This window comes from Tympanuchus pallidicinctus, unplaced genomic scaffold, assembly GCF_026119805.1.
Source record: "Tympanuchus pallidicinctus isolate F22 unplaced genomic scaffold, pur_lepc_1.0 scaffold17, whole genome shotgun sequence".
NCBI lineage: Eukaryota > Metazoa > Chordata > Aves > Galliformes > Phasianidae > Tympanuchus > Tympanuchus pallidicinctus.
In genome coordinates, this window is record NW_026294690.1 from 14,241,745 (window position 1) to 14,268,751 (window position 27,007).

Consider the following 27,007-nt stretch of genomic DNA (forward strand, 5'->3'; position numbering starts at 1 on the left):
CCGCTCATAACACCAGAGGAGGCAGAGCAAGCTTTCCCCATCTTCCCCCCAGTTCACAAACACAAAAAGGAGGACGGATAGGCAGCAATGTTTGGACAACTGGAACACATTTAGGGGGTGATTTTTCACAGGGCCTCCAGCCAGGCAGTTTCCTCTGATAGCCATTTTATTACCCGCAATACAATTTACAGACCAGCAGCTCCCCTACCCACAGGGATTGCTGCCGCACCAGTGCTGCCCAAGCACCGTGGGGAAGCCACCCATCAGCACAGCAAGCCTCGCAAGCAGGGAAAAGCCTGCTTAGATGCCAGCACTGATGGCTAATGCTAGGGCAGCAAGCACTGCAGCATAGAGACAAGTGTGCTCCATCCAGGTGGGCAGCCATCAGCAAGCACAGGCTTTGGGCAACTGCAAAAATACCGTGATGCCCGATTTGCATCTCTCTGCTGGAGGAAGCAACTGTCCAAATGCACCTGAGGGCCTGTCCTGCTTTTCTGCACTGAGCAAGGGCCTGCCAACTGGAGGAGGTGGTCTGGAGAGCAGTATCTCATTTCAGGGTTTCACAGCCAAATTTCCACTGAACTCAAGGTATGCATTTTCTAATCTGGAAGGATTCATCTAAAAATAGGCATCTTCACTGAAAGGGAAACGCTCTCAGCACACAGCTTGCACAGCGGATGAGTTCAAGAGCAAGGCATTTAAGACTACATCTCTGCAGATTTCCCAGCCTGCCACAGATCAGCTGGCTGCCTGTACTTCAGCCCCTGCTCAAACTGAAAATGCAACCAACAACCAAAGCACACCCAGCACAGCCTGAGGGGTGCCCCCAAATAGCAGGGCCTGCTTCTAGACTTCCTCAAAATTACACAGCTGTGGCTGGAGAGACAATGTGCTGAAAAGATAATGAGGGAGTGTAACGTACTGCACACGTTGTAGTCTTGGGCTGAAGCTGGCACCGGCTGGGGTGAAGGACTCGAGCTGCAGCGCAGGATTTGGTTAACTATTAATGGATGACTCAGCTCCAACAATAAAATGCATTTCGCGTTCTGCGTTAGCAAAACAGCATCCTGGTCCTTGACTCCAGCTGAGTGCATTGCAGGAGAAAAAAAAAAAAAGATCCCATCAGCTCCACGTTGCAAAACAAGGAGTCACACTGCGTGATTAGGTTAGCAGCACAGAATGATGATGTTAAAAACTGATGAGCTGAGCTAACTCAATCTGAGGTGTCTGACAGCAGAATCAGTGCAAAGCCCTGCAGCCTGATTGGGATTTCTGGGTGTGGTTGACATGCAGGACAATGCAGTAGGTCTTATCTGAGCTGGGTGCTGAGAGATGGGAGCCACTGGGAAGCACTGCACCATGCAGAACTCGAGGCAAAGCTCCAAACTCTCTGCGAGGGATGGAAGAAGCCAACAGCCAAAGGCAGCACTGCAGATTCCAAGCACCCACTGTGCATTGAATGGGGTGGCTGTGCCAGAAGGCATGGGGCTAGGCTGCACAAGGGGAAACCCAAGTGATGGGAAAAGGCATGCAGCCCCATAGCTCACCTCTTCAGCCCTAGACTCCAGGTTGAGCTCCTGCAAGGCTCAGTCACCCTCTAGCCTCACTCTTCTGCAGGGCAGTTTGCAAAGCAAAGTCACAATACTGAGCCGCTACAAAATCATCAAGGTTGGTTTTCCTAGAGAACAACTGCTGTGTGCTCAGTTCTCTGATGCCTACTGGGCTTCTCGTCCCCCGCTCTGGGAACTTTCCCTCCCCTTTCCTCCAGCCCATCCATTCTCCCCTTTTCATGCTGCATTGTAAAAGGCACTGAATATTAACACAGCCCATTGAGCACTCTCCTTTTGTAGGGGACCCTCGCGTTTCAAATTGCAGTCGCTGTGCAGAGGGAAAAGCCTCAAAGTGATTAAATGCCAGAAGCTTCTCAAAAGGAGAGAGAAATAGGGAGGTGGCTGCGGGGGTCCTGCAGACTTCAGTGCAACAGTCAGAAGGGCTTCGGATCTGCACTACGGATCTCATCTCACGTGCACATCTAACCCCAGTCCGGGTGGGATCACTCCTCCCAGCCGAGGCTCAGCTCAGGATTAAGACACGAAGATCAGACAGCAGATGAAGGCTCGCTGCTGTTCTCCAGTGGGAGCCAATAAATGTCATGGCATGCTGGGGGTGGGCAGCGAATCCCAGACACATGTTCACAGTCAGGGAGGATTTTTGCAAGCGTGCGGCGCTGCGAGGACAGGCTCTGCCATCATCCTGACCAGGCAGCCCCCTCCCAAAAAATCAGCCCCCAGCAATGGCTGCTTCATCTGTGTCCCATTATTGCAGCAGGCTTGGAACTGCCAGAAACTTTCCTCCTGCAACACCTCCACATTCATCCCTCAGTACCTCCTCCAGCCAAGGAAGCTGCTTTAACTGTTGCTGCGCTCACAAGATCTGGCTCTAGTTTAATTAAAAAAAAAAAATTAATCTGGAATTTTGAGCACAAGCATTCTGGTTTCCTGAACACAGCAGGGCTCTGTCTCAGGCTCCCAGCTCAAATGCCTGCGGCCAGGCACCCACAGGACTCCCAGCAGCACCCAGGTGCTCTAGTGAGAGCAGCAGTGCCAGGCAGACAGCCTCAGGGCAACGGAACCATACCCAAATTCATCTCCCTGGGACAGCTCGGAGCAGCACCTGCACAGACCCTGCCATAACTCAGCACCCCATGTCCACAGCCAGCCAAGGGCAGGGAACTCCCTCCTCATTCAACTGTTACTGGAGATATGAGATGCAAGCATTTCATTCTTTTATTCTGTTTTGCAGCCCTTACATTCAGTCCTTCTGGGCTGCTCTAGCCCACAAAGCTTGGATCAACTCATCCCTTCTTGAGCTGAATCGTTGTTGCACTCACATGCACAACACCAGCTGTAGCACAGCACAACAGAAGAGTGTACGCACTGCACACAGCCACCAGCACCCTGCACCGAGTCAGCTGGGTGTTCATACCAGGGCTGTGTGGGTCACGCACCATCACAAGGTGCTGCAGCTGGCTGTGCAGTTCCTTTCAAGAACCCCAACCCGTGCCACTCTGCATTGGCTGTAAGCGACCTCAGCACGCTGCCCTAATGTGCATTAGCTCTGCCCTCTGAAAGCCAAAGAGAAAAATCACAACGGCAAGAATCGCTGCCAAGGAAGAAATAACAATAGTTTCAAAAGCTCCCACTGCTTTTCCTGGGCAATGATAGCCCTGTTGACAAAATACCCAGCGATTAGGGCGGTGCACAACCCTCCCCAGTGTGCAGAGTTTCCTGCAGTCCAAACAAAAGCTTTATCTCAACACACTGAAAACTAATCCAGCACTGCTTGAGCACCGGGACACTAATTAGAGGGGGGAAAAAAAACAGATAAACTGCTAAGGAGGGATTTTTGAAAGCACTCAGTAAAGTGAGGACACACCAGTGCAAGTCACTGAACACGGGATCTCCATGCGAGTTCCTATGAGTGATGCCACCAGCAGAGCTCAGCCTGGGTGCATGCACACAGCCCTGTCCCATTGCTTCCACACCCAGAATTAGCATTGGTGAGTCTGGGAATCATAAAAAAGCAACACAAACAACCTTACTTTAAAATGCAAAAATTTTCACAGTGGCTTAAACTCTTAGGGTTTTTTGTTTGTTTAATATTAGCCAAGGACGAGGGCAAAAAAAGCTCTGAATCGTGCACTGGCAGATAGAAAAATTCCACCTTAGCCAATTCTTCTGTTAGTTTACTATTTACAAAATGACAAACCATATCTTGCTAAAGTGGCTACAAGTCCAACAGCTCCCAGGCAGCAGATTTATATAAGCGATTACTTTACCAATAAAACTCACTGAACTCAAAGACATTCCAAAATCTGTTCCATATGAAAAAGACACTCCTGGGCATTCACACTCCCAAAAAACACAATAAATTCGGTCAAACCAGGCTATTAATGTGTATCCCTGTGCTAAACAAGACGCACTGTCCTATTTTTACAAGGCACGTGGGGATTCTGGCGTCATGCTGAGATGAAGAACCACACTGGACAGTGCCCAATGCTGAGCAGGAGAGCAGAGCAACAGGTGAGCAGGCAGCCACAGCCTCCTCTTAGCGACCCCTGAGAATTGCGGGTCAAACTCAGTATTTCTGCAGCCAAAAGGAGGGAATGCAGAGAGAGTCTGACAGCCCCTCATCACTCTTAATAGGAAGCTGGATGGTCTGCAGCAATATTTGAGTGATTTCTCCCTCCTGCCAGAGCTGAACCTATACAACTCACTGCTGTAATAGATGCTCCTCATTCATGCGTACGTTGGTGCAAATGAGCTGAGGCAGTTTTTCCCTCTCCCTTTCTGGATGCTCAATTCCAGGGTTACCGACCAGCGAGGGGCACGGATCTCTGCCCAACTACGCACACAGAGATGCCCGTTGTTCATCACACCACAACCATGGATGCACAGCGCTGTCAGCACTCGGGTTCAGCTCTGAAGTCCGCAGCAGCACCCGAGGGACGCGCCTAAATCCTTCCTAACACTCTGAAGGAAAACCTCACAGTGAATCCGCGGCCGTAACTCTCAGCACAGGGATACACCAATGACCTCAACAAGCAGAGACGAACCGAGGGCCAGCAGGACGGCAGCGAGCCTCAGTCAGAGCTCGCAGCTCATTTGGCAAACCCTTCGTTTTCCACAAAACCACCCCAAACCGCCCCGCGGTGCCGCAGTGGGCGCTCAGAGCCGCGGCGGGGCAGCCCGGCCCCGTATTAGGGCAGCGCGGCGGGGCCGGGCCGGGCGCTGCCCCTCGGAGATGCCCAAATAAGGCTCCGGCGGAGCGCAGCGGGACCCCCGCTTCGGACGGCACCGCCGCTCTCCTCGCCCCCCGCGCAGAGAAAGCGGAGCCTCTTCGGCCGGTAAAAACACCGTTCAAACACCCGCCCGCCCGCGGCCAGCGGCCCCGCGATACTCACACGTGCCGCAGCCCGTGGGGCAGCTCCCGGGGCACCTCGAGCAGCCCCAGCCCGCCGCAGCGCAGCCGCTCCCCGTCGCAGACGCAGCCGTCGGGGCAGGCGGCGGCCGAGCCCAGCAGCACCGCCAGCAGCAGCGGCAGCGCGGAGCCTCCGCCGCCCCGCGACGGCACCACCGCCATTTTGTATCCGGCACCGGCGAAGGTCCGAAGCGGAGCGGAACGCGGTCCCGGCTGGCGGCGCCCCGAGCGCTCAGCGCAGCTCCGCCACCCGCGCCATCGCCTCGGCCGCCGGCCCCGCGGGGCGCTCAGGGCATCCGCCGCGCAGGCGACGCGGATCCGCGGTCCCTCCTCCGCCGCCGCGAGCGCTTTCTCTCGGCTGCTGCCGCCGCCGCCCGGCTCCGGTTCCGGCCCGCCGCCCGCTCGGCACTCCCGCGGGACCCCGCACCCCGTCCCGGCCCCGCCGCTCCGCTCGCCGCGGGCCCACGTTGGCTGCACCGCAACATGTAGCCGCGCCGCCCCCCGCGCGTCCGCCCATTGGTTGGCGGGCGGGCCCGCGCGCGCCGCTGTTGGTCAGGATCGCCCCCCCACTCGGCGCCTCATTGATGCCGGCAGCCCGTCAATCAAAAGCGCTAAGGCCCGCCTCCCTTTCCCACTCCAGGTGTGAACGCGGGCGGCCCTCGCCCCCCCGGCTCTTTTCCTCTTAAAGGGGCCGCGCCCATCGCTCTCCGGCCGACTGCGCGCCGGAGGGACCCGGCCCGAAAGGTCCCCCCAGCCCCTGTGTAACATTCCCCATGTTATAGCATCACCCACGGACGTATCCCGCAAGGAAGCAGTGCAGGAACACAGCATAAGCAGTTCACCTTAAACCCAAGCAGCTGTTCAAATTCACTCAGTGTTTGAAAGCCCCGCATTCTACCATTGGAGGGGGCAAGTCCTGCGCAGATAGGAGAGCACTCCACCCAGTCAGTGGCACATGACTCATCCAATGGATGCAGCGAGATGATTACCAGCAAAGTTAGGGCACCCACGGCTGCTCAGGGGCTGCTCCTGAACTAAGCATAGGGCATCCAACGCTTCTGGTCACTCTCCTGGCATCACATCCAGATGGGTTCCAAATAGGAAACCTAAGCCTCTGCAAGAGCTTCCTTCACCCCACTCTGGCATCCCATCCACCACCTTCTCCAGTGACATTCAGCAGTATCGATGATCCTGTAGGGTCAGTACAGATGCCACACCTCTGCACACCTCCAAAGAATCAATGGGCATTATTTTAAGGTAGAAGTAGAACTTGTGGATTAGGTTTTTGTTAATCCAATGGAGGACATCAAGAAGAGATTCACAGTGGGCCAGGGTTGTGTTTCAATCTCCAAGAACTGGAGAAAATAGGAGAATAGACAATACTTGGCTTTAGTCCTTCCATTTATCTGAAAGCTGTCTGCCCCGACCAACCAGGGTGACCTGATAATGGCCACTCAGTATCTTAAGGGTGGCTGTAAGAAAGAAAGGGAGATGCCTTAGGAGGTTCTGTTGTTACTTTACAATAAGGAGAGGGGGGGAGGGAGAGGAAATGAGGCAATGAAACAGATTGCTCAGAGATGACAGATGCCCTGTGCCTGGAGACAGCTATGGTGAGGCTGGATGGGCTTTGAGCACCTGATGGAGCTGTAGGTGTCCCTGTTCACTGCAGAGGAATTGGACCAGCTGGCCTTTAAGATCCCTTCCAATTCAAACAATTCTGTGATCATGTTAAATCACATTGCACAGGCACTGGGGATCAGTCCCCAGCAGCACTTGATGGGAAATGAGCACACTCACAATGCTCCTGCCTTGCCCCAAAGCCCAAGTCTGCGCTATGGAGTTGTGTACGGAGTGGAGGATGCTTCTGCCTTGAACCTCATTAAGTCTAATTAAATAGCTTACAAAAGTATTTAGGAAAACAAATTTTAAAGTGGCAAAGGCATGCCAACACGGAAGAGATTTCTAATTCTGTTGTGTCTTTTTGTGGATTTGGATTCGGTTCAGAAAGTGCACACTTGGAAGGTAATTGCTGACAGCATGCAGAATCCATCAAGCTATAATTAACACTACTATTATTCTAATTGCCTCACTCAAGCTTCTGTGTTTTTTAATTGTAGAGCAATTTGCCAATAGAGAATTTAATTGCAATACATATTTTATACATTTTGGGACAAAGTACCATTATTTCTACTTCAGTAGAATGTTCCTCAGTTTTTAATAGCTTTCTTTATTCTTCTCTGGGACTTTTTTTTTTTTGCCCGATAAAGGAATTTGATTGCAACCTCTTATGAAATTAGTAAGGATATAATATACAGGAGTGCCCGCAGGCTTCACTTTGGATCATGACTCTATTAAGCAAGGAACTGTACATACATGCAGCAAGACAGAGCCCTGAGGAGCTTGAAATCCAAACAGAGAAGACAAACCGAGGTGAGAACAGAAGCACCATCCCTTTCTGTGGCACAGATGGGAATGCAGCCATGGATCACTCACCTCAGGCGACCCTGTGCTGGTAATTAGGAACGTACATTCTCTCTCCCACTTCCTGCACATCACAGCAATTATTCAGTGCAGAGCTAACAGTGGACCTCAGCACCAGCTGATCCTATGGCTAATAGCTATGCATCCCTCAGACCCGGAGGGATGAGGCGATGCTACTCACCATCCAGAGCCACTCTGTCTGTGGTCACAACCCTGCTGCTCAGAGCTGGTCTGGTTGGAAAACGTGGCAGGTATGCATGTGACCCAGGAGCTCCCAGCAACAGAGGCTGATGGTGACATCACACCTCACTGCTGCTATGGGCAATGCAGGCTCAGCCTAGCAGAAGACAGCCTATGATGGGGGAATTAAAGGAAAGAATCATGAAGTGTAAGGTCAGTGCTGATGCAGAGTTGAGTTTGGGCTCAGGGTCCTAAGGGTTTACCTTTGGTGACATATAAACTTTTTCTTTTATCAAAAGCAGAGACTTGTGCTTGAACTCTAGCCTTTCAGGAACATCTTTAATCAAGACCAGATTACCTAAAGTTAACTTTAAAGTTCACCTAAGAAGCTACCAGTTTCATTTTACACAGGCACCAAGTTAAATTTCTTCTCCAGTCTGGGACTGACACAGGCATTCAGCAGAAGATGGTGCAAAGAGTGAGATTATCTCTGCCCCTGTTCTGTCACATGGATGCCACCTCTGACTCCTCCTTCCTTCCTAAAGGGCTTGTTTGAAAACTGCATAATGAGAGCTTCTCACCTTTTTAAAATCAGAAAAGCGCAGCATCAGCCTCAGAAAGGCGCAACGGCAATTTGCCGTTGAGACAGAAGGGGGAGAGAAAGGAGGCTGTGAGCAGCAGAACAGTGCCTGCCGTTAGGATGAGAAAAAAAAAAAAAAAAAAAAAAAGCGCAGAAGTCAGCTGGCAGCCCACTCAGACTGTGCCTTTAGCTCAGCATCGTTGTTCCCTTGTGCTCCAGATCCACATCCAGAAGTTTCCTGAAGCCCAGAGATGAAGTGGCCCTATGTGCAAGCTGGCAGTGTCAGGGCTCACTCCTCAGCTCTGGGCAGCAGGTCTGCGCCCAGTCTGACTGCAAGAGAAGGGCTGGAGACACGGTGCTTCCCAACAGTGGCAGGTGCTGGCAATGTTTGTGCTATGAAGAGCTCTATTAGTTGGTATAATAACTATAATCACAAGGTGTAACTTATTGCTTTCACCTGTCAGCTGAGGTGGAAGCAGGAGGTTCTTGCAGCCCCAGAGGAATGCAAGAGATTAAATCATGGAAGTGAAGGAAAGCAGCTGGGATCCAGCTAACACGAGAGGCATCTGCCCCTGCCCAGAGAATAAAGATTTAGGAGTATCAGAAGGGCCAGGACTCAGAAGGTTGTTACTGAGTAAGAAAAAGCCAGATGGAGTAAGCGCAGGATGTCCCTTCAGAGGCAATCAGCATTATTTAATAGCTACATGCTAGGCACCATCAGCATGGGTGGTCTCTGCCTGGCAATGTTTCCAAGGCAAGCTCAGCTGTAAGTTGCACAAGTGGTGCCTGCTGGCAAAGGTTGAAATCCCATTCGACAGCTGAAGGAAGATGATGGCAGAATGTCCACCACAGCCAGGCTGAGAAGGGCCTGGTGAGCAGAGCTGCCTTGCAGGTCAAAGCCATCTTTTTTTTTTTTTTTTTTTTTTTGTTTTTTAAGCTGTTCAGCTTTGCAATAGAAGTGTAGCAAGATACCTCGTGACAGCTTCCACTGGTACTCAGACACTGCCCTATGATTACCACAAGCTGTTAGTACCAAGCCACCTCTCATTGCTTCACCAGGCTGGAAGATATTAATGTCCGTCCATCACACTTTGATCCCTTGTTCAGAAAAGAAATCTGTTTCCTTGTTCTTGAGTGCCTCATTCTTGGCTAGGGACTGAACTGCAGGCTGATATTTCTGCTTGGCCCTCGAAGCCAACTGTTAACCACACTTCTCATCCTGCTGGTACCACCCAAGAGCACAGCAAAACTGCCATACAAATGGCACAGCATCATTATACGAAGAACAAAATATGTGGCAGGGCCCTGCTGTGACTTAGAAGCTCTGAGAAGAATCTGTCAAAACATCTTAGACATCTGCCATGTGTAAAAATCTCATGACTGTTCTTCAAATTCTTCCACAGATACATCAGCTTCCCCCCAGTTTCTTTCCCCTATCTCCCTCTGCTCGTTACCAGCTGTGTGTGACACAAGAGCTCTTTTCCTTCCATTTATTCAATACCTGAGGTCATTATGCTCTGTTTTGAGACATCCTAAATCACTTCCATAGCACACAGTTGGGATGACATGAAGGATTATGACTTCATGTGGGAATAAGGAGGAGCAGATGAAGACTGAATACACAGACCCTGCTTTATGCCAGTGCCATACCTAATTAGAAACAGGGGGGGAACAAGTAGATGGTAACTGTCTCAGACTTCTTACAGAATGAGTCCCTAGCACGCTCTCATGCCAGCATCACAGCAGTTGGACAGCTTTGTCCTTGCATGCAGTGGTAGGTATTTGGGAATTGGCACATGGTGTAGCCACAGACATGAGCGGCCATGGAAAGCTGCAGGGATGCACGATGACTGTGTCTGTTCTATCCCAGGAGGATTATATTCCTTCCGCCTTTGAGATGCATTTTCCATCAGCTTTGCAGTGAGGCACATTGTAATGCAAGAGCTCACGCAGAAGTAACAAGGTTAAAGCAGTTACCAGGTTGTGATTCGGAGGCAGCACTGCATGAAGAGGTAGAAGAGCTTCCAGCCCTTTCCCAGACATCACTAAGCTTTCAACAAAACAAGAATATATCTCAGTATGCTATAATTTGTCTCCCAGATTCAAGAAAACTATGGAGAGCTTTCAGTCTCACAGCTGTGCTGCTCCAGAGAAGCAAAACTCAATATTGATTCCTTACTGCTCTTTAGCTTCTATACCACGCTGAGGCACCTCAGTCACTCTCCTCCTGCTCTGCATGGAAGGACACTGTTCTGGTTACTGTGAGCAATAACCACATCACCCCCCACAACTAGGGGGACCTGAAACCAGCACCCAAAAGTAATAACTTGCCAACAGCCTCCTCACCCAGCTAGGGCAGCATACAGCAGCATCATCCAGGGCATTTAGAAGAAGTTCTTTGTGAGGATAACCTAGAAGTGATGCAGCATCTAAAGGAAGCACCAAAGGAGGAAGTAGGGAAAGGAAAAATACCACCCTTGTCCTCTACTTACTTTATCATCCATCAGACCCCTTTGATGAAATGCAGAACCATTACTGAGCCACTTCTGTAAGCAAAAGTTGCCTATACATCTTCCTCTTCCAGCATTTATAGGGTTTATGGGATGCTGGTATGCCTCATGGGAGAGCCTTTCCCAATGGGCTACACCTGTGGGGAGAAAACTCAGCTGCAAGCTATCAATTACTGTGTGCTGGGCACTGTGCATACTGCTCCAAGATGTTATTCTTAACAGGATCTTTGAGGAAATCTCTGCAGGTAATAGGTGCTTTTTTCATGATGTTTTTGCTGCTCTTTTGTTAGAAGTGCTATGACTGTGGTTCAGAGGGTTTTCTGTTCCCTAGAGCTTGTCTCTGTTTCAGACAGAAGGGAATAGCTCTGGGGCTGTGCTGGAAGAACTGGGGGAGTCTGGTAGCACTTGGCTTATTTGTGGTGATCCCAAGCCACAACATGAGGGGTGGGTCAGTGAGAGCTGCCAGCCCCCCTGGGGGGCAGGGAGATGGCTTCTGTTTTTGTTTGTTGCCTTGTTCACTTCTGTTGGTATTGATAACTGCTGAGTGACTTTATCTGGGCTACAGCATTGTATGAGCTTGTGTCACCATGCAAGATGTTCCTTGGGACTTTAGATACGCTTCTGTCTGGTCTTGGACATGTTTAGGAGGAGTTATAGTACATTTTTGAGTGGCTTGGATATGGACCAATGGTTTCCTTTATCTCTGGCATCGTAGTTTCCCTAAGCATCTCCCTCTGACAGCTGGGTAGAAGGCATTGTAACAGGAGGGTCGCATGTGGAGGTAACACAAAGCTTAGGCTGGCTTGTTTCTGAGATAGCCACGCTGCACCAGTTTCAACAGCTTCCTTACATACTTTAGCTTGCAGGTAACCAGAATCCACTAACTGATCATCCATAATTTAGTAAAAGTTAGCTCTCTGTATTAGCATAAGGCAACACGTTGGAAAAAGCCATTAATCATAGCGAGTCTTGATGGCTGCTGAGTCTGCACCTGCGAAGCTGGAGCCTTGGGAAATAGTATTTTGAGCAATCTGCATGGCTTTGACAGAATGCCTGTAACTTTTTCCCATTACATCATTACTGGGGCCAACACAAAGGCTATCTGGGTTGCTCAAGGAAGTGTATTGTGGAAAACAATCCTACTTTGATGACTGATCCAGGCATTTATTTAGGCAAAGCAGAAGCAGTTGCACTGGCACATTTGATCTGCACTGTTAATGGGAGACAGCTCAGTGCATGCTTTTGTTACACTTGCTCTTGCTTGCATAAGTTCTTGAGAATATTTCTTTTAATGAACAAAGCTGTCTACTCCTTCACATGGCAATCCTGCAGTGTCACAATCCCACTTATCACTCATACTTTCCAGATGGGATTTTTTCCAAAATCTGGCTCAGAAAAATTTGCCCAGGTTGAAAAAAAAAGCCACTCAGTATAACACTAACCAGATAAAAGCATGTATGTATGCAGCAAGGAGGAAAAAAAACAAAAAAAAAAACCACACAAGTGGGATGCAATGTGTAGGAGTGGAGTAAAATAAAACAGTGACTTGATTTCTTATTGCACCGACTGATGTCTAATTGGCCAAGGAGATGTCAGCATCCCTTTGTATTGTTTTGTAGCAAGCATGCAGAAGTTACTGCTTCCTTCAAAGGGAAGAAAATCTGTTCTAGGATTTGCATTGATTACCAGAGCTGTTGCCGGAGCACCTTGCAAACCATTTATTTTTTTAATGTTTGTCCTCTGTTAGCATTTCTCATGTGTTGTTGACTGTTATTAAAGACTTGCTAAATGCTTTGAATGAAAGCCTTGCAGAAATGGCCAACTCGCTTCTGTGCCATAGGACTTCCAAAGTTTGAGTGCTCCTTATTTGGATGTTGTTTAAATAAAGATAAACAAACCTTCTGAAGGAATGAGTAGGGCTTTCAGCAATGTAATATCTGAAAATAAAAGCTGAAACTTAGGATTGGAAACTGGCATACGCAGTTGTGGTCTTCTCAGGTGTATGCAGTGTGGTAAAACAGTGTCACTGCAGAACTGTTTTTGCACTGTAGCAATGTTTTCCTGGTTTAGGTTGTTTCTTAGACTCTCAGAGAGGAGAGGAGTGGGTTTTCAGCTGGGAAATGCTCTGCTCATTGCTTCAGCCGCCGTTGGTCAGAATTGTAAGAACTTATCTCTGAGGGTCGATCTCTTAAGGTGAAGCCACGTCTGTCCTCCTAAGCTGGTCTTCAGAAGACTCAGCCAGACCTGGTCACCATCATTCCTTGCACAAAAAGCAGCAAATTGGGTCTGCAGCTCCCCAGGCTCGCAGGTACAAGTTCAGCTTCAGCCTGCTGGCAGCTGGCTCCATGCTCTCCCACAGCTGCTGGTCATTCGGCCATTTCCCAGCTCTGAGCTTGGCCAGCAGTGGCTCATCACCACCTCCTCCTCGTTCTTGGAATTAATTGTCGACCATTTCAGGGCACGTCTATTTATTTATTAATTTCTTGCAAAAGAGGTCTTGTAATTCATCTGAAAGCGACCAAAAATCCTCCTTCAGATAGCAAGGCAAGAGCCACGCATTGTGCGCCTGTGAGCTGCCCTGCAGCTACCGATTCCTCCTTCCCTGGGCAGCTCCATGCAGGCAGCCCAGAGCGTGACAAAGCTCTTGGCCGTCATCCTGCTTCCTCCCCCCTTCCACCTGAGCGCTGCCTTCCAGGTGTTACATGCATTTGGAAGTCAAAGTGCTTGCCAGCTCCAATTAAACTTGTGGTTTGCAGACAAATTGGGAGCCGTCCGGAGAGGAAGCAGGCGGGAGAGAGAGCTGTGTGGAGCCTGCAGCAACCTGCAAGCTGCTTGCTTGCCCTGTGGCTATTGCAGCAGTTGGGCTTTTCCTTGCATTCTTTGTGGTGTCTTTCTTGGGCAGAAGTGTTAGGTGGGCACAGTGATGGCATTTCTATTGTCACTTTGTGTTAATCCAAAATTCCTTGCTCAGCTTGACTGCTCTTTCAGGACAAATAAGGCTTTTGCAGGGAGTTTCTGCTGGTTAACTGTAACCGAATTCAGCGGTGGATGTTTCTGTGCCAGCTCAAATTCCATAGGTTTCATGCAAGTAGCAGTAAATATTCCACTGTGAATATGCTAGAAACATTTGAACAACACAATTCCCAGACTGCACAGTGACCAAGTTAGTGTGATTGAATGGTTTGGGTTGGAATCATGGAATTAAAGACCACTTAGTTCATAGAATAGAAACATAGAATATCTCGAGTTGGAAGGGACCCATAAGGATCATGGAGTCCAATCTCCCTGCCATGAGGAGTCCAAAACCCAAGTTCCAACACTGGGTTTTGTTTGGTAGTGGTGTTAGTGGTGATTTTGATCCTTTTTCTATTTGCAGCCTTGGCTGGCACAGCTTGGCTTCACTGGCACAGCTGCCCAGAGCTTTGGTGCCCTATTCCTGGTGGCACTTGTGGCCATGGATAGGGCCCTGCGCAGCTGAACTGGTGGGGAGCAGCCAGCTCACAGCAGAGGGTTGGAGCTGAATGATCTTTAAGTTCCCTCCCAACCCAAGCCACACTTTGATTTTCAACAGCAACAGAAGAAAGGACCTTCAATTTTGGTCTTGCCAGAAATGGGACACCTCAGCTGCATTTAAAAAAATGGACCAAAGTGGCTCCAAAATGAAACATTTCCTGCAAAAAAAAGTTTGTTTTGACAAATGTATTTTTTTTTTCTGTAGGAAGTACTGTATAGTGAGGAAATTGCTCACCAGTTCTAGTGTTTGAAGCTATTGGAGACGTCTTTCTGAGATTAAAAAGAAAACATATTGCTTTTTTTTTTCCCTGTTTGCATTTACACTGCTTGCCAAAATGGGCTCTGAGAGCAAAGTCAGATGTAAAAGCAGCAGGAATCCATTTATTAGTTGGGAAGTGACTTTCAATGCATCTTGCTTTTGTTTCAGTGATCTTTCGAACCTGGCTATTGGCACTGCGGACACATCTACAGTTAGTGTGTTCCTGGTAATGTTTTTCTCCAGTATCAGGGATGTTGCAATGTTGTTTCTCCCCGGTATTCTGATGGCTTGCTCCTGGGGGATTTCCAGCCCTCTCGTTGCTCTTACTTTCTGTTGTGTGCCCAAAATTACTCCCCCCATCATCCAAGATATCTGTGCGCCCTTGCCATGGTCTTCTTCTGTACCCTTTTAGGTTTTACTTGCTGCATCTACTCTGGCATGCATCATTTTCATTTACTGCCCCTACTACACCCATAAAAGCTCCTTGTTGATGTCTCTGAAAGCCCCAGAATAAGCTGCATTAAAGCAGAAGAGGAATACTTGATTGTGGACGTGAGGATAAAGAGGATTAGGGAAGAGTGCCAAATCTACTGTTTAAAATCCCACACTTGCTGCAGAAAGTATCTGGTGTACCCTTTGTCAGAAGAATCTTTGGCCCTGGAAACGAGCCCCGTGTCTGTCGTTGTCCCAGCAGCAAGCCCTTTGCAGAAAGCAGTCCCTGAGCTGTTCACCCTGGGAAGGGCACGAGGATCTCCATGCAGCCCTCCTCTCCTGCAGCCATCTCCCTGAGCGCGTTTCTGCTTTTCCTCTCGCCTCTGTCCTCCACCCCCCTCCACCTCCATCTGGTTTCTATCTGGGCTGAACAGATGTTTTTCCACTTCTTAAATGTCCTGTGCTCTCACCTTGACGACGTCTAACAGCGATTGTTCATTCTTCTTTCCCCAGGTGTAAAACTTGAAAAACTGGAGGGGCTGGAGGAGCACCAGCTTCTCACAGCCCCTTTGTGCACATTGCTGTTTGGTGGGGGGACGGAGAAACCTCTGTGCTGATTCACCTTGCAGCCTAGAACCCCATTTCTCTTTCCATCTCCCCTTTTCTCTGTACACAGAGGATCAGACCCGTGATTTATGCTGGGGCAGTGTATATAATATTCTCACTTTCATGTTATAAATGTTTAACAAATCCGTAAGGTATCAAAAGAGCTCTCGGGGGAGATTTGCTAAGAAGGGCTGGTGGATAAACCTTTCGGGCTTGGCTGGAAAGCAGACGTACACAGTTTATTGCTTCCCCCTGCTGTGGGGTGACAATAGGTTAATTGTAGATTTTTTCCCTTAAAATAAAAGTTCCTCACTTGGCAACTCAGTCAAGAGGTATCTGTCACGTGGAGGTTTCGTGAAGGATTTATTCCCATTTTAAGTAATGTTTTGGAGGTGTGTGCTCCATATGGAATACATTAGATAGAGAGCAGCAAGGTCTGCTGGCATGTGCCTGGGCTGGGGAAGGTGTGTGTGGTGGGGACTGGCTGCAGGGTGGTACCTTCCTGGTACCATCCTTCTCTCTTGTTCCCACTTTTTGGCTCTGAAGTACCACAGGAGGGATTCCCAGAATCCCCCATCAAGAGATTGTGAGCATGACAGCAAGGGAATAGAGATCTTCTGAGCAGTTCTAGTCCCAGAGCCGGTTGCAGCCACTGCTGTGACTGCTCCTGGCCATGGCAGTGCCCAGCTCCAGGGCACTGGGGATGAGTGGGGATGAGTAGTTACCAGCTGCTTCCTCCCACAATGAAACCACATCCCTTCTCTGTGTTCTCTGTTCTCTCTCTCTTCTTCTTGGTACTGTACAACCAAGTGAAATCACATCACTTGCAAGCATCCCTCTGCTTAGCTTTGCACTTATTTATTTTTTAGCTGGCTGGACTCTTTCTCCCATAAAACAGCAGAAAATGATAGGACAAGATAGCATAGCACTTTAGAGGTGAGCACCTGCTGGGGGCAAACCCAATGTCAGAGCCACCAGCTGCTGCCCTGTGGGAGGTGGGTGCTGAGCAGCCCCTCCTGCTCTGCTCTGGGTTTTGGAAATTGTCCTCCTTGGAGACCATATCTGTGAGTGCTGGCATTTTCCATGCCGCCTGCCAAGGGGGCTGTGCAGCATGGAGCAGCCAGCCTGAGTGTGTTTTTTCTTGCTGGAGCACAGCCACCTTCCTGAGGAAATGGGGCTTTTGTCACGCACTGTCCATGGCCACTGAGCACCCATGTCTGTGCCTTGCAGGTGCCTGAAAACCCGTTTGAGGGGCAATGTTTGGACACTGAAATGGGATGGGTGAGCAGGCGTGTCATCTGTAAATCTGGGGAGATTTAGGTCTCCTCTAGCATCACAGCCCTTTTGGAGATAGGACCTCTCCGGGGATGTGGTCAGTGCTGTATGATGCTGTTGCCACTGAGAGCAAAAATAAGTTTTATTTTCAAGAAACATATTTCCCTGAGCTTCCTGCCCTTGGAGATCTTGGCCAGAGCTCTGGTATTTCATGTTCCCCAACCCCATGAAAGATGAAACTGGGCTCGGGGTGCAGCAGGCGCGTTACTAATGGGATGTGGAAGTGCCATATGGCCCCAAACGATCACTGTCAGTGAGACCGCTCCAGGAACCCCCCTTGGTGTGTGGGTAATTAATCACCTTCACCTCCTGATGTGGGTGGAGCTCCCATCCCAAGGGATGCTCTGGTTGGAGGGATGGAAGAGGTTTCCTTTCTCTTCTAATGCTGGAAGGGTCTGCACAGCAAGGAGGAATTTGTCCCTGTGAGTGCTTGTCTGCACTGCCTTCGTGGGTCTGAGTGCCTGCAGGGCACTGCAAAGCTTAACCAACGCTTCCCTGAAGCCACCAGCTGTCATTTCACTGCTGGAAAGTCAGCAGCACTTCATTCTTTTATCTTCAAGCTCCGTCTGGATTAAGTTGAAAGTGGTATTCAGGGCAAATTTGTTGATTCAGGCTTTTCTTACTGCAACTGACTTCCCTTTGTCCCCAGCACCTCAATTTCCCACATTTCTCTCTGTGTTGCAGTCTGCATTATCAGCTTCTGGCCACAGCCAGGCTCATGCCACATTTTAGCCTTTTATCACTGCAAACCTGGGGGCATGCAGGAAAAAAGGTCTGAGCAAATTGTGTTTCAGCTCATCCCTTCTTTCACTGCTCGTAGATAAAGCATTTCTTCCTGATTTCATGGCAGTTCATAAATATTGCTGCTTGTGTACGGGGCGATAGCAGAAGCGTTACTGGGAGAGTTTGCTGTAAGGATACACCCTCTGGATGCCTCTGCTGAAACTGTGTTGCTGCAGCTCTGTGCTGCTGCAGTGGCCATGGCAGTGGTGTATTTGTGGGGAGAGCCCATCCTTTTGATGAGTACAGTTGTCCTAGGTCACAGGAGGCCCTAAGAGCAGCCAGACTGGGAGCACTTGAGCTTGGGATGGCACTGGGGACCTTTGGATGGGTTGGAATGCCAGTAGTTGTGTATCTGGTAATCCTTGGCAGTTCCTCATATCCTAAAATGCTGTTTCATTAAAACTGCTTTCTGAAGCAGCTCTTGCCTCCCAGCATGGGGAAGTAGGCCACTGAACCAGCTGTGGTTTTCTGTTAGTTTGCTATACTGGAGTTTGAAACTGTGCTGCTGGGTTTGCCAATGCTGTTCTTTCTGATGCTACCCAGTTGTTTTGCATGGCCTTGAAGTGGTTTCCCAGCTATTTGAACTCCCTAAATGACAATGCTTCATTATTGTCTGATGGAGAAGTGGAATCTTCTGTTTATATGTAAAGGTTCCCCTCCTTCCCCCCTACCTCCCTCAACATATGCAAAGGCACTGCAGAAACTGGAAACAGATAAAAAGAAGAAAACGGGCTTTTAAAGTGAGTTCTGAAGTGTAAAGATGTGAAGGCCACTTAGAAATCATTGCCTTGCGCTTTCTCCCACACTGTGATTCATTTGGTCCAATCCATCATTGATTCAACATGCTCATCCGCCAGAGCCTTCAAAGACAACTGTGCATCTGCTTTCGCCATTCATCAAGGAGGAGCACAAAGGAGAAGGGCAAAGGAAAATGTATTGCCAGCTCCCTTTGGTGCTGTTTAATGGGTGTGAAAAAAGGACAGTGGAGAAGCTGGGTTAATGAAAGCCAGCACTGCTGGGGAAGTGCCCTCGGGACATATATTTCTCAGCCCAGGTATGGACCTTGCTAAATTTGATTCTGCAAAGGAACTTCAAAAGCCGAGCAGGAGAGCCAAGATGAGGTCAATGTGCAGAAGGGTAATCCAGTGCAGGTGGGGGCTCCCCAGATGTGGCCTCACAGACAGTGAGGGGAGAGGGCTGCAGACCCCTCGTGTCTCCCATATCCCAAAGATGCACTGCAGTATTTTCAGGAAGGTGAGGCTTTGTTGCACCAGAGAGTTTTGTAGGAAGCACCATATGAAGAAACTGGTTTTGATTTTTTTATGCCAGCTCCTATGAAGAAACTCTACCTATTCTGTCCATTAGATCCTAAGTGCTCCAATAAATAGAGGAGGTGTTTTTTGCTGGGGCACTGATTTGCTGATAGGAGCTGACCAGATACATCTTTTTTTCTCCTTCAAGCCAGTTCTGCACTTGGAATTGTTAGGATGAACTGGATGAACACTGACTGGGGCAGAAAGAGAAAATGTTGTAGCCATATGAATGGTATGCATAAGAGAGGAGAGGATGCTTTCAGCTCCCAGTTATGCCATAGAAGACCCTCCAGATCAGTCCTTCCATGGGCTTTCTCTGAAGCTTTCAGGCATTTAACACTTCTGCTTTTCCAGTAGTGAGGAAAAATATTTTGGGTACAGCTACAAAATAAACAAAAATATATTTCTGGGCTTCCTCAAAACCCATCCCAAATTCCTGGCCCAACCCAGAGATTATTTGTCCTTCTTTAGCATGGGTTTAGCTTGGTGGAGAAAGCTTGTTATGAGATGCACAGCAGAAGGATGCTTTGTGCAAACTATGGGGAGGACTCTTGGGCAACTTAGCAGCTGGTATAGAGCAACAAGTGATACAATATGCCTTGCAGTTAATTATCTCACTTTTGGATCAGGCTTAGACCTCCTCCGGGGTTCTCATGTGAAATTATTTATCACTAATACTATGTTCATTTCAATCAAAGATGCTTAGCTTGAAGTTTTGTGAAGACAGCTTCCAAGTAGTTGAGCAACAATTTGTTCTCGGAATAAACCAATTTGCAGCTGGGGCCTGAAATGCTTTGAAGAAGATGAGTTTATACTTGCAGGCATTCTGCTTTGTGCTTATCTTGATTTGGCCTTGCAGATCTTAGTCCAGATTTTAGCTGAGTGCAGTCTTTTCTTCAGCTTCGGGATGGGGAGGGGAAGCAACCCAACCACGTGTGGATGGGTGAGTTCATGTCCCAAATCCCTCCCCTGAGAACTAAATAGAGCTTCTGGACTCATGTAATGTGCTGGTTGGTGTGTGCTCATTGGGGTCCTTTCTATGCTGGAAAGAAGATGTAGATGAAAGCTCATATGAATTATTCATCTTTGTGCTTTAACTCCGTACGTAGAGAGAGCTGGAGGATGGGCCTCCTTGGGAAAGGCTGGGAGATGTGGACAAGAAGTCTATAGAGGTGCTGGGAGCTTTTAGTACACCCAGCACAGAGGCCCTGCTAGTTCTGTGTTCATGTGGTTCATCTTCCAGATGAACTGGACAGTCTTTCTTTTGATTTGCGTGCTGCAGGTTGGGTTTTGCTTTTCCTGGCTTCCTTATTAGTACCCACACCACAGCTTTTTGCTCTCAAGTTCCCTTGAATTCACTCAGTTCTGCAGCTTTAATGGGAACGGGAGAAGCTTGCTCATGTGACTGCAGCTCAAATTAAACACAGCAACCCCCTCTTTGCAAGTTCATAATTGTTATGGAAATATTATAAATCATTCTTGTGAGGTCCCAGTTCACTAACGAAGGAAGCAGGACAACGTATGCTGCTAAATGAGCATCTTAATGTTAAAAGGCTCCTGATGGACATCTGGGACAGTGAAGTCACATAGCCTTAGTTTGGGTGTGGTCAAAATTGCAAACAGACATGGGTTTTAGATAAAACAGCATTAATCCACTTTTATAGAAAGCTAGTAGCGTGGCTGCTGACCTTATGTTTGGCAAAAGTAGCCAACCCAAAACATGCATGCGAGGCAGATGGGGAATGCAATTTAATTAAAAAAGAAAATGTTATTATATTCTGAGAACAAAGTGGTAAAATCTTCTGACTGCGTAGGAATTTCTATTGAGAAATGGAAGTCACTGACAGGCTGGGCTGGGAGGGGACGTGGGTCTGGGCCATCTTCCCCTGGTTAGGAGGAAGAAGGACAGTCTCAGGGTATCTGCCAAAAGCGTGGTTGGTTGTTGCCTCTGGAGCAGCGATGGCTGGAGAGTGGCCAAGCACTTTTTTCCATCTGGAGCTGTGTGATAGCAGTGATGGCTCTCTGCCTGCTGGAGCTGCTGCCGGCACCCCCAGCCCCACCTGTGCCTGCCCTGGGGCCCCCAGCACTGTGCACAGCAGCCAGACCTGCAGGGAGTGGCAGCTGAGCCTGGATGCTCACTGCCCACAGGAGATGCCTCTGGGGATCTGAGCTGATTGCTGACAGGGTGGAGGTTCTGGAAGTGGGGTGATTTAAGGGGTTTCCAGGGGAGGTTCAGGTTGGATATTAGGAAAAAGTTCTTCTCAGATAGAGTGATAATGCATTGGAGCAGCTGCTCATGGATGGGGTGGAGTCACTGTCCCTGGCAGTGTTCAAGGATATGGAACTGAGGAACATGGTTAGCGGGCATGGTGGGGATGGGTTGGGTTTGGATTAGATGATCTTGGTGATCTTTTCCAATCTTACTGATTCTATGGTTTTTGTTGCTTTTTTAATGTGGATAGACACCAGCTTCTGGAAACATATGTCCAGGGTGCTGCAGTGGACAAGACACGGGAAAGTGGCTGCATGGTTGGGCAGAGCTGGGTGCCCAGGTTGGGGGGAGCACCGGGACCTTGGTTGCAAGCACCAGGGGACCTCCTCACCCAGGAGCGAGGGTCTCTGGTGTGTTGCAGAGGTACCTCAGCTGAGGGGGGAGCAGCTTCTCCATGAGGCTGTTTGCAGGAGGCCATCAGCATTGACCATCAGATGTCAGGGTGACATTTGCCATGGGCTCTGCTCTTTAGGGCAAGACCCCCTGACCTTCAGAGACCTAGAGACCATCACCCACCCCTTGAATGACCCTAGAGAGGACACAGCCAGTGACCCTGATCCTCCAATCCATCATCCAGTCCTGACCCCATGCAAAGACTATAAGTCTTCTGGGCCTGGCTCGGGGGGGCTCTGCAGAGACCAGGGTGAGCAGTTCTGGCTGCAGCCACCAAGTCTTCATTTGTAAATAAGCACCTAGCTGCTATGGTAATGCTTATTTAATTTGGGCTAAGTATTTCTACAGCTGTTCTGGAGGAATCATGCTGGTTTATGCTGAATGATAATTCTCAGCTCACAGCTGCAGAATTATATCGGTCAGACTCAGCCCCAAAAGCAGACTGTGTTGTGTGGTGAGGTGTGGCCACATCAGCTTACCTTACCTTTGGAGTCCACTGAAAAGAGCAGTGGCTTTCCAGGACTGCTTGCATTCACCTCACACGATACAGGGACCAATACTCATCTGTGCTAGCAAACCAGGTCTTTAGGTATATTTTGCCTTAAGCATTTTTTAAGAAAAGGAACACCACTCCACTTCTCAGCTGTCCAGCTGTCTTTTCTTTACCTGTCCTCTCACTACGCCACAAGCCGTGCTGGGTTGCCTTGCTTTGATTATACAGGGCTAAATCTGTCTTTGCTTTGAATGAGCAGAGTCACAGGATCCAAGGGGCCATCCACAGAGCGCATGTCATGGTGACCATGAGCCTGGGGACTGTGAGCTGTGGGTGGAGTCAATGAGCTGAAGATGGATGGTCCTTGCTCCAGGGTCCTCCAGGGACCACCTGGCCTTCTGCAAAGACCCTGCAGATCCCATCTCTGCACCGCACCTGAGTTACATTAGTGCCGAGAGCTCTCCCAGCAGTGGGATCGATGGGCTCCAGGGCTGAAAGGCTGCCAAACCATCCTGCTGCAGCAGGTGGGCCCTGCTCTCAGCCCTGGCTCCTCCAGCACTGTGAGCATCTGGGGAGATGCTATCCTTAGCCAAGTGTGATAAAAGCCTCCCTCCATCCTCCCCTGGGCTCAGATGGGTTAGAAAGCTCGGTGTAGCTTGTACTACACAGGATGCTCTTTGCAAAAAGTGGATTTTGGAGTGTGCTGTTCTGCAGCAAACTCAAGAGCTGCTCTTTGTTCAGGGCGGTATTTTGGAGCAGGTTTTGGGGAGCAGCATGTTCCATTGCAGCATCCCCAGAATCCTTCAGACCCAGCATCATCTGCGAGCTTTGCACCACCTGAGACGATACTGTTTGCATGATGTGCTAGAAGAAGCTTTGACAGGACCCTTTGCAAGCTATCGTGCAATCTGTTTATAGCTCAGGATTGTCTTTGACTTTTAAACACTGCAGTGAGGAGTAAACGCAGCGATCCCAATGCAGGCTTTGTTATGACATTCTGTTGCAGGCAGGAGGCAAGCTCCGGCTCTAATAACAAACACCCAGTGTTATGACACTTTTACCTTCCCAACTATTTATGCAAGAGCAAATATTTTATTTTAAGGTTTGAAATGGGCGGTTAACATAAAGCAGTCCCATTCCTTTAAATAAGGCCTGGTTTTCGCTTTGGGAGATGTTGTTTAATGGAAAGATTAATTGTGTTTTATAGGGCTGTATTGCCTACCTACCAGTTTCTGTGTTGGAAGGAGCAAAGATGTGGCTCCTTGTCCTGGTGCCAACCTATCAGCCATGAACACGTGCAGTTCCTAGGAAAAAAAAACAAAATGTGCTACAAAAAGTGCATAGAAATCAAGGGTTTGGGTACTGCAGTTCTTTTTTGGGGCTGAAAAATTGATTTTAGCTGCAATGACTTGCAATAAGTCTACGCTGTGCTAACACCTTGTGCCTTGCAGTGTGAAACGAGAAGGGAGTTTCAAAGAACTTGAGCTGTTTTCTGCCTCACAGTAAACATTCAGCATCTCCCTCCTATAGCTGCGCCGTGTTAGAGAAATCCTGCATGCATTTTCATCTCCTGAGATCGAATTAATTAACTTGAATTTTCTTCTTAACAACACATAATGACTGGGGAGAGCAGGAGGAACTGAAAATTTAATCTTGACTTGTCAGCAAATTCCTGCTCCAGCAGCAGAAGGAGAAGCAGCCATGCACTTGCATAATGCCCTGGTGCAGCCGCCTGCCTGTTTTGATTAAATGGATTCTGGGGGTTTAGGAAAACTACAAAGTTTATAGCTATGGTGATCTTCGAAAAAGTGATGTAAAACACCATAAAGCTGCCAAACCACCACTGTGGTGCTGGGATTTCACATTGGCCTCCTCTGCAGCAGGGTTTTTCAGACCTGCAGAGCGCTGTTAAGAAAATAGTGTGGATGGAGAGGGAGAGGCTCGCTCCACAGAGACCTTCTTTCCCTCTCTCTGAACATTGCTCATTTTCCATCAGTGCTGCTTGGAAGCTGTGTCTGAAGCAAGCTTGCTGCTGGGAGCCAGGATTTCCTCTACACTGGTATCACCCACTCTGCTTGCTTGGATGCCAGTGGGGCTGTGACACAGTGCCCTGCAATATCAGCAGCCTGGAGCACACAGCCAGGGTGATGTCTGGCTGTGAGCTTTTGTCAGCTCCCTCCATTGCAAAAATGAACAGGTTTTGGGCTGGAGCTGTTGGGAACATCTGCCTCTAAGAGCTTAGGGAATGCTCCCTCTTTTGGCAAATTTTGATATCTGTTCCTATTGAGTTTAGAGGTGAAATGCAGCTTAGGAATTCTACATTCCTGACTTTAAACTGCATGGAGACTGCGGCCACGTCTTCTTGCTGTAGGTGATGGAGGGGTGTGCTGTACAGCCAGAACATTTATGTGGCCACAAGCATTTCAACATCCTAGGCCCTAAGAATGATCAGCTAAATCCACAGCAGAAGGGAGGGAAATTGCACCTCCTCCCTGCTGAAAGGCAGCAGTAGGAATGGAAGTACTCAGAAAGCCATGTCTGATGCGATAAGAGCTGAAGGATGAAGATTGATGGCTTGCTTCCATCCTTCTGGTTGGAAAGGTCTGGCACAGATTACCCATGCAATCGGGGACCTCATGTCAGCACATCAAGCAGCCCAGCAGGCTGTTTGAGTTCACAAACCTCTTCAGGCACCCAACTCCTGCATGAGGAGAAGGGAGAGAGTCTATGTGAGATAAAGCTCAGCTGAAGGACTTGTGTCAGGGATACATGCAGTTCTGGGCTTGGAATGAGACTCACTGATGGGAAAGTTGTACTTTCAATAAGGCTCTGCCTGGTGCCAATGGAAAACATGAAGAATCAAAATACCTCCAACATATAAATGAGAGTACTCTAAAACTGAAGGTTTAATTGATATTTTTCTTCAAATAGCAGACTAAAGTTGAGTAATTTAAGCCATTTTACAGCAAAGGCAATTGAATAATTGCTAATGGCTTTCAGCTGAATGTATTTAAATTCAGGTCAGGAACCTGAGCTGATTTAAAGACCAAAGGGCATTCCTTTCTCTTTCAGAAGAATTAGGTTACAATGATAATTACAAGGTGGGATTCAAAGTAGTACTGAGACTTAGCACTGCTGTGGCAGACCAGTAGAAAAAGAACTGAGCTGGTGAACAAAAACGTGAAGAAGTGGCAAAACAAGGCCAGAAAGTTGGTGTTATGTGAATGGAGGGAGAACAGAGCAGGAAGGAGATAGAGGCCCTTCTGGCTGAAATCTGGTCCAGGCAGTGGCACCACTGTGAGTGATGGTCACATAGGATCGGGTGATGCCTATCTGGTGGTGTGCCCATCTTGCAGATGATGCCCATCAGATGGCCAAGAAGTGTGCTGGGAGAAGTGTTGTGCCCAACTGATACTTTGGGGGGTGTTTTGAGATTTGCCTCTGAGACATTAGTGCCTCTTATGCACCTGATTCTTGAAACCATTTGTAAAACAAGGGAGGCTTGGGGAGGTGAGTGACTATCCTGTGGAGTGCTCGAGGGGAATAAAACAAGAAAAGAGACCTTCATGTTAGAAATCTGAATTTTAGCATTTGTTTAGGGATAAAAATTGAAGGTTGTCTTTTTTTTTTTTAAAGAGTCATTTGAGTGAAAAACCCTCCTGGCAGAATTTTCAGTGGCTCTGCTTCCTTTGAAAGAAAGCCTTGTACCATAACACTGACAAGAAGGTGATGGAGCTGTGGCCTGCTGATTTATGGGTCCTGGCATCATGAGGCAGAGCTCAGGATGGCACAAGATTCGCTCAGCCATGGCTGTGCCCTGTATCCATTCACAGGCTGGACAGTGGTCTGGGTGTGGGATGATGGGCAGCTTGGCTGGAGAGCCTATAGTGATGTTGTAGCCTGTAGAGCAGGGCAGGCCACAGCCACGTGCTGAGAGACAAGTCCTAAGAACCACCAAAGCCAAGGGGAAGCAGATGCTCAGAATATTTGTGTGGGTTCTTCTCAGAGCAGATAAACCTCACGCAGTTCCAAAGCACAATGTATTGATACATCAGACAAGCTAAGACTCCTGCCCCCAGCTGCTGTCTGGGCAAGTCCTTGTTTTGTTTGTTTGTTTTCCTGTTGCTGGCTGAAGAATTTGCTGGCTGAGGGAGCTGGCAGGTGCCAGTCCTCCTGCACAGCTGCGGGTCACTGGGGCACAGTTACACCATGCTGTGTCTGCTGGGCCCACAGTGCTGGCTGGCAGCCTGTCCTTGTCCCAGCCATGGTATCTCATCCTGCTATGAGGTGGGAGGGGAATCTGGTAATTTTTCTCTACCTAAAGGAGATGTAGTTTAGATGGAGGTAATGGCCTCCACATCTCAGTGACGAGATTGCAAGAGATTGCTTTTTGGTGTCCGCTGGAATGACCTTGCTCCAGTACTTCTTCAGTCATGGGAGAAGGAAAAGATAAACTCTTGATCACTTTTCTTCAAATAATAGAAAGCCCTTCGTTTCCTCCTTTTTGTTTCCTTTTAAGGTCATTGGCTCTTTGACTTGCCTCAATGTTTGCTTGGTTTCCCTAACTCCTGCTGTGTCCTCCAGTAGGGTGGCATGGCCCTGCTCATCTCCGTGTTGCTCTCCATGGTGGAGATCTATGGAAGCATGTTGTTCACCATGCCTATACATTCAGCTAAGGTCTCCCCTGTCCCTTCTGCTCATATGGTGTCTGATGGCTTCCTTTCAGCCCCCTGCAATGATATGAGCACTTTCTGTCTTTTGATTGCTTGTGCAAGGCATGGCTGTTCAGGAAATTTTCCGCATCACAGATTGCCTTTTGCTATAATTCAGCTTATTTCCTTTGCCAGCCACCACATGTGGATGTATGGCCTATTAAC

The 27,007-nt window shown here is 48.7% G+C and overlaps 1 protein-coding gene across 2 annotated transcripts in view; it reads right to left on the minus strand.

Annotated features, from left to right (window-relative positions):
* Positions 1–5,402, minus strand: part of LRIG1 (leucine rich repeats and immunoglobulin like domains 1) — an 80,805-nt gene extending 75,403 nt beyond the window's left edge. For both annotated transcript variants that reach the window (XM_052678848.1, XM_052678849.1), the window contains exon 1: positions 4,964–5,402. In XM_052678848.1, coding sequence (XP_052534808.1) covers positions 4,964–5,142 — 179 coding nt within the window. In that variant the 5' untranslated portion in view covers positions 5,143–5,402. The remainder of the gene's footprint in view (positions 1–4,963) is intronic.
* Positions 5,403–27,007: the final 21,605 nt, after the last annotated feature.